The sequence below is a fragment of the Artemia sp. Qi Xiang Cuo genome, chromosome 9 (assembly GCF_049724085.1).
Source record: "Artemia sp. Qi Xiang Cuo chromosome 9, ASM4972408v1, whole genome shotgun sequence".
NCBI classification, from domain to species: domain Eukaryota; kingdom Metazoa; phylum Arthropoda; class Branchiopoda; order Anostraca; family Artemiidae; genus Artemia; species Artemia sp. Qi Xiang Cuo.
In genome coordinates this window covers 55437911-55447913 of record NC_142802.1, presented here as the reverse complement: position 1 = coordinate 55447913, position 10003 = coordinate 55437911, and the positions used below count along the sequence as shown (strand labels likewise).

The window sequence follows — 10003 nt, the reverse complement described above, 5'->3', positions numbered from 1 at the left end:
ACTTTTTCAAAGGAAAACCCCCCCATTAGATTTCAAGCTTAGTAGTGGGCATAACTCTAATAAAACAAAATGTATTGCTGGTCAGTTTCTTGTAGTTTTTAAAGCTTAGCTACCTTTTTATTCCAGATAATGAATGTTACTGATGATTTCAAAGACTTAGTTAGAGAATATAGAAAGAAGAGCCATGTTGATGAGTCTACAGTCCTGAACAAGAAACAGCGGTCAGTTCCAGAATTGAGAAAAAGTGCACTAAGGATCTTGAATACAATCCGTGACCTTGAAAATATTTTAGAACATGAGTTGAAAAAAAATACGAGATCTAAAGAAGGATATGAATATTACTCTGAATTTGAAGAAATATTAAGCAATTGTAGTAGTTATATCGAAAATTTAAAAAAGTTTCATATGCAGAATTCTTTTATCTTTCAGAACCTGATTAATTTCTTAAATGCAAAGACTAAAAATTTGAAGAAGTCTTACACTGAGCACCAGTCAAGAGTAATCAGACTGAGATTTGAGCTCACTAAGCTCTCAAAGCTTAGTGAGCTCCATTGTACGTACATTGGCCTCTAAAAAGAAAGGAAAGAATTTTAAAAGGAAACGACTTCTTCAGGCGGGCGGTAGCTTTTTCACACTTTTACTGCCAATAATTGCAGGACTTGTAAACAGTTTTCTCTAGAGAATGTCAAAACCCTATGAATGGACCCATATAGAACTCGCAAGCTCACCCGTCGAGCACTTTGAGAAGAATCTGATTAAATTTGTCGACAATGAAAATATTGATGATGATAAAAAACTGATTTTACTTCAAGATAAACTTCGTCGAGTTGACTAATACTTTTGATCGAAATCGACTGCTGCTGCTGCTGATCCAAAAAAAGAATCATTTTCTCAAAAATGTAGTGCTACTGCTGTAGTAAAATTAAAGAGGGATTAATTGGATAAATTTTTTTTTACAATTATAAATATATGACCCAAATAATATCGTTAAAAAATTACACGACTCTTAGCCTATCTCTTGGAAAGTGGTCATATTCAAGTTAAAATCAATGGTGAAGGGATTGTAATTCAGGGCAAGAGCTATAATCTACTCGATTTAATGTATGACATGTTTACAAATCGTAAAGGAATATTGTCATTTGACACTCATCTATACAACTTTCTAAATACATTAAACTTCCCCAAAAGTCTTATTGGCAATAGACAAATTCTATAAAAATTAAATGAACATGCATCATCATCATCAACATTAAAATATGAACTTGAAGAAGAAGATTTTAAATCAATTTTGGAAAATACTAGCACACCACTGATGGCTAGACAAAAGCGAAGACGTATAAATCAGGTTCACCACCAGCCAGTATACAAAAGGGTAGCGGACATTACACAACGTGTTTAAGTTCAAAATTGCTAAAGTTCTGAAAGGTGCTTATGAAAATATTGGCTAGGTAATGAGTTTAAGTTCCCCCACAACTCTTTCCAAAGTCACAGCTCTTTACTTCTCTTTGAACAATGTCTTCTTCAGAAAATTTTTCAAAAATAATACATGAAAAACCTTTAAACCTTGAATTGAATTTTTTCTAAGCTCTCAAAGCTTCCTTATGGAAATAACAGACAAATTATTATGAGCAACCCGGCAAACAAAGCTGAATATCAAGGTGAAGCAACTTTAAGAAACAGAAAGCAGAATTTGGATAATATCAAGCCTGTTAATATAGTAGATCGTACTTACGAGGTGGAAACTAGTATTAGTGCAGTAGAGAGGCAGGTGTTTCAGCAAGAAAATCAGCAGATGCAAAACGAATTTATAACACAGCAGGAAGATCTTCGTGGAGTTGAAACTCAAATTTTTGAAATAGCTCATCTTCAAGATGAACTTACTAATAACGTTCTTGCACAAGAGTCTGATGCTCAAAGAATTGCAGACTTAGCTGTTATCTCAACTGATAATGTCAAAGAAGGAAACGAACAAGTGCGGAAAGCTATGCAAAATAATGCGGGCTCTAGAATGGTTATCCTAGTAGGACTTATTGTTCTTAGCCTTAGTGTTCTTTTCATAGATTGGTATAACCCTTGAATGTCTTTGTTTTGTGTTGGTTTTAAAAACTGCTAAATTTTTCTGGAAATATAGTTTGAACACCTAATATCTCAGAGGGGAATCATCAGAAAATTCTCTCCAATGGGTATTTCTGAAATACCGGTACCGACTTTTTAGGCTACTGCTTCCCATAAACTATAAAAATTGAGAAAACCCTTGCTTGTACAGAAAGTTCGAGAAAACTGGACTTTGGATAATGTCATGCCGGCCGTAGAGTGCAGAGGAAGAAAATATTGCCTGTGTTTATTTGTGCTGAATAGTAGCTAAACTAGTCAACTTAGATACAGCACTTGAAATGTTTGCCAAATCATTTTGAAACGACAAGAATGGCTATAAGCTATAACAGTTGGCAAAAAATTTACTAGACAAGCCAACTTCGAATGACGTCACACGAGCACACAAGGGCAGAATGCTCCCATTCTCGTCTGCAAAGACCAATTGGAGGGAGAAAATCAAGTGTGTGTGTTTCTGTCGGTGTTTACATGCGTGTTAAAGCTGTCAAACTATTTAAGCTAGAAACGTGATTTTTTTGCTGTATAATCTTAGAATTATCAAAATGGTTATAACTATAAAAATCAACTAAAACTTAACTAGAAAGAAATTTCCAAAAACAAAACTTTGAATGAAGTCATGTAAGGGCTAAAATCTTGCTGCAAAAAGTGGAGGAATATAACAAATGACTGAAGTAGGTTTTTGCTATAAAAAGAGACTGGCTCTTTGTCTATAATACATATAAAATAAAAGACGGCTTTGCGGGCTTTTTGTTGCCTTCTTCTGCTTGTTACAGTCTCAGCCGGGGTCTTTGATCTTTGCATCACCTCATTCCAATTCATGTGTTTGCTTTTTTTCGAGTTAATATTTTATTGGTTTCATAATCTACAGCTACTTTTGTAGTTTTCTGTAATATGATAAGTAACCCATTAGGATTATTTCAAAATAACCCTAATGGGCTATTTTGCAGATATTTCGCGCTTCTAACTTGAATTGTTTTGCTGGGTTTTCAGTACAGAAGCAGAAAGACGCACACACTTTTTTTTATATAAACAAAAAGATATGACGTTTATTACTATAAAAAAAAGCCTTCAGGCGATGGCAACAGAAAAATAATTATTCCTCTGCATGAAAAATTCTCCCCATGTAAAATCCCCCCCCCCCCCTGAAAAATTTCCGTTTATTTCCCATTAACAAAAAAAATATATAAACTATGGGCAAGTTTTAAAACTTACATCGTTTTAATCAGGGGCTGTGGGGGAGGGGATCAAGTCATCCTCAGAGACAACAATAAAAGAATTAACAAAAAATGACCGTGGATTGTCAGTTTAATTGACATATACTGATATTTATTCCTTAACAGTTTTCGATAATTTTTATTTAGGAAAGTAAGAAAAGTGGAAACATTTCAAACGTATTTTGTTTTCAGTAAAGCGCAAATTGTGTTCTGGTCTTGAGAAGGCATGGGGGTTATCAGCCCTACTCCTGTTAATTTTTGCTCGTTTTGAGTTCAACTTGGCTATTTATTGTAATATCTCTTCGTTTTGAGTTTCATTGATTTATTGATAGTGATTTTAGGTTGTTTATGTTTGGAAAATTATTTTACTTTATTTTTGCTCATTCTTGTTTTAATGGAGCTCTTTACTTTTCTTTGAAAAACCAGTGTTTTGGGAAAAGTTTTTTAAATTAATTTCTGTTCGTTTTTTATTGGCATAGTCTTTTTCATGGAAAAATAATATTTTACATCTTTTCAGTTTTTTTCTATAAGAATCCTAAGTATGGATTGCTATTTGTATGTTGCAGAAACCTTTTCAACAATTGTTAATCCTGACACAAACAGTATTTTTTATTTAATTGTATAGCTTCTGAAGTTGACCTGAAAAAAATAAAACTTAATATCACTCCCAAAAGATTCTATCTATGCTCTTTGACAACCTGGATACAATTAAAATATTTTTTTATTTAAATTGTAAGAGCAGAAATAGGAATAGTAGTAGCCCCAAAAGTTTCAACTTAATACCCCAAGTCGTTCTCAATATATTTCTGAGGTGTCTTATTGGCAACCATACACCCAGTGCCTTTTGATTTATTTTAAAGCACCATTTAGTTTAAAAGTCTAATGGGCAAATTGTATAATTGTGGGTATGTGTCTTTAACTGCATAATTGTGGTACAGTGTCTTTAACATACTTAAAGACATTGTTGCTGGACCGTTCTACTATCCTGATCAAAATGGTTGCCGCAAAAAAGGGTTGAGTTGCACGATGGGTTCAGTTAAAGGGAGTACAGTTACATGGAGGTTTAGTTAAATGGGGATCGAGTTGCATGAAGGTTCAGTAGCACGAGGGTTCAGTAGCCTGGGAGTTCTCTTGTCCGGGGCTTTGGTTATACATGAGCTCAGTTACATGGGGGGAGGGTTCAGTTGCATAGGTACTCAGTTATATGTAGATTCAGTTACATGGGGATTAGTTAAATGCGATTCTATTAAGAGCTATTTTTAGGGAAATGGTTCATTTTTGAATTGAAACTATGCTTTTCTGACTGAAGATACACATTTAAATCAGAAAATGTGAAAATGTACACAATTGAAACAGAGAAGTGTGTTTTGACGATATTTTCTATAATTTCGTCTGAAAAATAGGAGTTCACGCATAAAAAGTTCTATTAAGAGCTATTTTTATGGAAATGGTTCATTTTTGAACTAAATCCACGCTTTTCTGACTGAAAATATACATTATAATCATAGAATCATGTATTGACGATATTTTCTATAATTTCTTCTCAAAAACAGGAGTTCACGCTTAAAAAGTTCTGTTAAGAGCTATTTTTATGGAAATGGTTCATGTCTTTAGCAAAGTTAGCCATAGCTAGTTGAAACTCTGCATAAATATCTTCATTTTTAGTCTAATTGCGTAGGTACTAAAGGAACATTGAACATTTTTACTGATTTTTTGTGTTTTCGCAAGAAAATATCTCGTCTTTAACAAACCTAGTCATAGCTAGTTGAAACTGTGCATAAATATCTTCATTTTTTAGCTTAGTTGCGTAGGTTCTAAAGGAATAATGAACATTTTTTTTTCTTATTTTTTGTGTTTTCGCAAGAAAATAGCTGGTCTTTAGCAAACTTAGCCATGTATAGTAGAAAAGCTTCGTAAATATCTTCATTTTTAGTCTAATTGAGAAGATAATAAAAGAACATTGAAAATTTTTTATGATTTACTGTGTTTTAGAAGGAAAAAAGCTGGTCTTTAGCAAACTTAGCTGAAACAGCTGATTTTCTTGCTGAAACACCCGCCTCTCTACTGCACTAATACTAGTTTCCACCTCGTAAGTACGATCTACTATATTAACAGGCTTGATATTATCCAAATTCTGCTTTCTGTTTCTTAAAGTTGCTTCACCTTGATCTTCAGCTTTGTTTGCCGGGTTGCTCATAATAATTTGTCTGTTATTTCCATAAGGAAGCTTTGAGAGCTTAGTGAGCTCAAATCTCAGTCTGATTACTCTTGACTGGTGCTGAGTGTAAGACTTCTTCAAATTTTTAGTTTTTGCATTTAAGAAATTAATCAGGTTCTGAAAGATAAAAGAATTCTGCATATGAAACTTTTTTAAATTTTCGATATAACTACTACAATTGCTTAATATTTCTTCAAATTCAGAGTAATATTCATATCCTTCTTTAGATCTCGTATTTTTTTCAACTCATGTTCTAAAATATTTTCAAGGTCACGGATTGTATTCAAGATCCTTAGTGCACTTTTTCTCAATTCTGGAACTGACCGCTGTTTCTTGTTCAGGACTGTAGACTCATCAACATGGCTCTTCTTTCTATATTCTCTAACTAAGTCTTTGAAATCATCAGTAACATTCATCATCTGGAATAAAAAGGTAGCTAAGCTTTAAAAACTACAAGAAACTGACCAGCAATAGATTTTGTTTTATTAGAGTTATGCCCACTACTAAGCTTGAAATACACATTTCAATTTTTAGTATGGCAACATCTATTATTCAAAACTATTTTGCCAAAAAAATTCAATTCAAGGTTTAAAGGTTTTTCATGTATTATTTTTGAAAAATTTTCTGAAGAAGACATTGTTCAAAGAGAAGTAAAGAGCTGTGACTTTGGAAAGAGTTGTGGGGGAACTTAAACTCCCTACCTCGCCAATATTTTCATAAACACCTTTCAGAACTTCAGCCATTTTGAACGTAAACACGTTGTGTAATGTCCGCTACCCTTTTGTATACTGGCTGGTGGTGACGCTGACTTGATACGTCTTCGCTTTTGTCTAACCATCAGTGGTGTGCTAGTATTTTCCAAAATTGATTTAAAATCTTCTTCTTCAAGTTCATATTTTAATGTTGATGATGATGATGCATGTTCATTTATTTTTTATAGAATTTGTCTATTGCCAATAAGACTTTTGGGGAAGTTTAATGTATTTACAAAGTTGTATAGATGAGTGTCAAATGATAATAGTCCTTTACGATTTGTAACCATGTCATAGATCAAATCAAGTAGATTATAGCTCTTGCCCTGAATTATAATCCCTTCCCCATTGCTCTCAACTTGAATTTGATCACTTTCCAAGAGATAGGATAGGAGTCGCTTTATTTATTCAAGATATTAGATGGGCAATATATTTCCAAATTTCAATAAAAATTAATCCAATTCATCCTTCTTTAATTGTGTTCAAGCAGCAGCAGCAGATTTTTGAGAAAATGATTCTTGTTTTGGATCAGCAGCAGCAGTCGACTTCGATCAAAAGTATTTGTCAACTAGACGAAGTGTGTCTTGAAATAAAATCAGTCTTTTATAATCCTCAATAGTTTCATTGTCAACGAATTTAATCAGATTCTTCTCAAAGAGTTCAACTGCTGAGAGTGTGAGTTATATTGGGGTCAATTTATAGAGTTTTGCCATTCTCTCTCTAGAGAAAACTGTTTACAAGTTCAGCAATTATTAGCAGTAAAAGAGTGAAAAAGCTACCGCCCGCCTGAAGAAGTCGCTTCCTTTTAAAATTCTGTACTTTCTTTTGCGAGGCCCATGTACGTACACAGGAACGATATTGCTTTGCCTGCTTCTCAACTACGTCTTATAGTTGATCATTACCCTCTTCCAAATTCAAAAAAATTTCAGATATTAGATTAATGAAATCATGGTCAAGACCATGTTTGAATATTGATTTTCTAAGCGGAGGTTTTGATGTGATTAGAACTGAAAACAAATGCCTATTTTCATTTAGTTACTTCAATTTCATTATAGATACTTATAAGTCCTTTTAGCGGTCACAGGCAGATATAATGTAATTTCATTGTCAAAAATATCTCTGACTTGACGCAGATCCTCGGAGGGATTTTTATTAAGATCCAATAGGAAATAACCGCAGGGTTTATTATTTGGCTGATTGTATGCCGGGAGCAGAAATTTAGGGACTCTTAGATAGATTTGCTTATTGAGGGCTATTAGCGAGCGAGAATCACGAACAGCCTAGTGGTTGATAGCGGAGGTGCTATTATACGCAAGTGTTTGATTGCATGTTCTGTTATGAACGTTAGTGTGCAGGGCTAGAGTCATGGATAACCTACCGTGGTGTGAGCGACATGTGAACAAAAGCGACATTTGCTGAGACCATTGTTCAACGGATTCAGCCAGATCGTCAATGATCAGCCAAGAGTTTGGTTCGTTTATTCGTAAATAGTCAAGTCATTGCATGAACTGTATCTGAATCGATCCCATGGCAGCAATTGCTTTTATTTTATCGTACGAATCCTGCCAAATACTATAGGAATAGTAGATTTTTTTCGGCTTTTCCGCAAACATTTTATCACAATTTTTAATTATTTTAGTTAAGAGTGTTGTTTTGCCTAGCATTGAGGGCCCACACAGAAACGATCTGAATGGTGTTTTAAATTGATACATGTTCCTTTCAACAGTTCACCTGGACAACTAACTGTAGACCCTAATTGTTTAATGACTAAATAATTTCCTTACTACTACTTTGTTCTTCAAGAAGACTACAAAGACGAATAAAGAATCATATTTTTTTCTTTTATTATATGCACATAAAAAAGTAACAATACATTGAAAAAAAAATACCCTTTTTAAAATTTATTTATAATAAAAAAATACAACATTTACATGGGCAAAGAGAGAAAAAAACACTTTTTTTTTGTTTATTTATAGAGAAAAAAACATTAAATTAGAGAGAGCACTTGAAACATTTACAAAAAAAAAATCTGCTCTAAGTCCAAAAAAGATAACTTTGGTGACGGTGCGCCCCCCGCGCTGGTGGCGGCCGGCCCCGCCCCCCCGGGCCGCGAGGCTCCCCCCCCCCAAAAGGTTTTTAGGAAATAATTTACAGGACTTTATTTAAACCGAGACTTTCCCTATGGGCAATACATTCGATCCGGTCTGAAGTTAAATAGTGACCAAGGGGGAGGGTGGTCACACCGTCTTGACAAACATAGACCTTGTCGGAAATGGTACTCATGGCTATTTTTTCTACATTTACAGTAAAGTTCCTGTAGTTGTGGGAACGAATTGCCAACAATTTGGCTCGTGGAATTGTATTTTCAACAATACAATTCCTATAAATGTTCATGTCGAAGATTTTATTTAGATCGTACAGGGGTGTTCAATTTCAACATTTCTTGATGTCTCCGTCGTGGGTCTACATAAATCAAACCTACAACACTGCAATCTTAACATAATACTACACGTCGTGACATGGGAATGATTTTAAAAATAAAAGAAGAATTGGCGCTCGACGTTTTACTAGCTCAGGGTAAAGACCACTACACCAATTGGCGTAGTCCATCCGTGAACTGATAATTTCACCGTGTGCCAAATCGTCAATTAGATTTGATGTTTTTACTTTTAACAGTAGAAAATCCGTGTCACCGTAGCAGACCTCTACTTGCCCCTTTTCAGGCCACTGTACCCTAGCCAAATTGTAGTAGAATTCCAACATGAGCTTTTTTGAGATCTCCAAGATAGCACTGCCTGCAGCAATATTTTTATTCAAGACAATGCGTCTTTTTTTTCCTATTCAAAAGTACCTTGTCCGAACAAATGATTGTAAAATAAGTGTAGCTGGGATCAACAATAGTTCAATCACACTGTTCTGGATTGGTCAAAATGTCACAAATATTCCTATTGCGTACACTTTAACAAATTTTGCCGAAAGCCGAATTCAAAATGAGTTTATAAATTTCTTTTTCGGCTTTCGTCTGTGCTGCAGAACGTTTAATGACAAAAGTGTCAACAAATGTTTTAAAATAGGGTTTTTGACTAAACTCAAGTGCTCGGTGAACCTTTGTGACGTTGAAACCGTTGTTGCACATCCATTTTAAAGCTACATGATGTACAACTATGTTTTTTTCTGCAGAAGGTCAGCAATAAGTTTTTGTTTTGAAGGTGACCAATGCAATCCGTCCACCTCTACTAAATGCCTATTGCGAGAACTCGAGAGTCCTTAGTTAAAGGTCTAGTGATGAACGGGAAAACAAAATCTCTTAATGAATCGTGAATTTCAGATGCTCCGTCACAGTTAATGTCAAAAAAACACCCAACCGATACAGATTGAACCCACATGTCAGTGTTGGGTGACCGGAGTGTTGGATGGTCAGTGAAAAATTTATAGTCACCATAAGGTAACGCATAATGGGACTGGGCTGTCGGGTAGAGAGGATTCATATCAAGTAAAACGGCCGCCGGTTTTGTCCTAGTCGTCGCCGCCGTGGGCTCAGAGATCCTGCTATGAGCTCCATGAAAAACAAAACCCCCCCTCATGGAACTCTCACTCACTCGGGGCTGAGCACGAGCGTTATGGCTACCAATTTATCCACACAACATTTCTGGGACGAGGTCCAGCACTCGATAAGTCGAAGACCAATGTTAACACAAATCAAGATT

General features: G+C 34.9%; 1 protein-coding gene and 1 pseudogene across 1 annotated transcript; one reads left to right on the top strand and one right to left on the bottom strand.

The window, feature by feature from the left end:
* The first annotated feature begins 129 nt into the window (after window positions 1–129).
* On the top strand, window positions 130–2151 carry LOC148948832 (uncharacterized). The gene is made up of 2 exons (XM_089094736.1): window positions 130–523; window positions 1581–2151. The coding sequence occupies exons 1-2, from the start codon at window positions 130–132 to the stop codon at window positions 2075–2077; spliced, it is 891 nt and encodes a 296-aa protein (XP_088950862.1). The 3' UTR covers window positions 2078–2151.
* Window positions 2152–5304: 3153 nt separating this feature from the next.
* LOC148948831 (uncharacterized) lies at window positions 5305–6517 on the bottom strand (annotated as a pseudogene).
* Between the last annotated feature and the right edge of the window lie 3486 nt (window positions 6518–10003).

What these genes read in the sequence shown, in the direction of transcription:
- LOC148948832 (XM_089094736.1), top strand. Translation starts at nt 130, where the DNA reads ATGAATGTTACTGATGATTTCAAAGACTTAGTTAGAGAATATAGAAAG. An exon ending in CAGACTGAGATTTGAGCTCA is followed by an intron (nt 524 to 1,580) that starts CTAAGCTCTCAA and finishes ATTGAATTTTTT; the next exon opens with CTAAGCTCTCAAAGCTTCCT.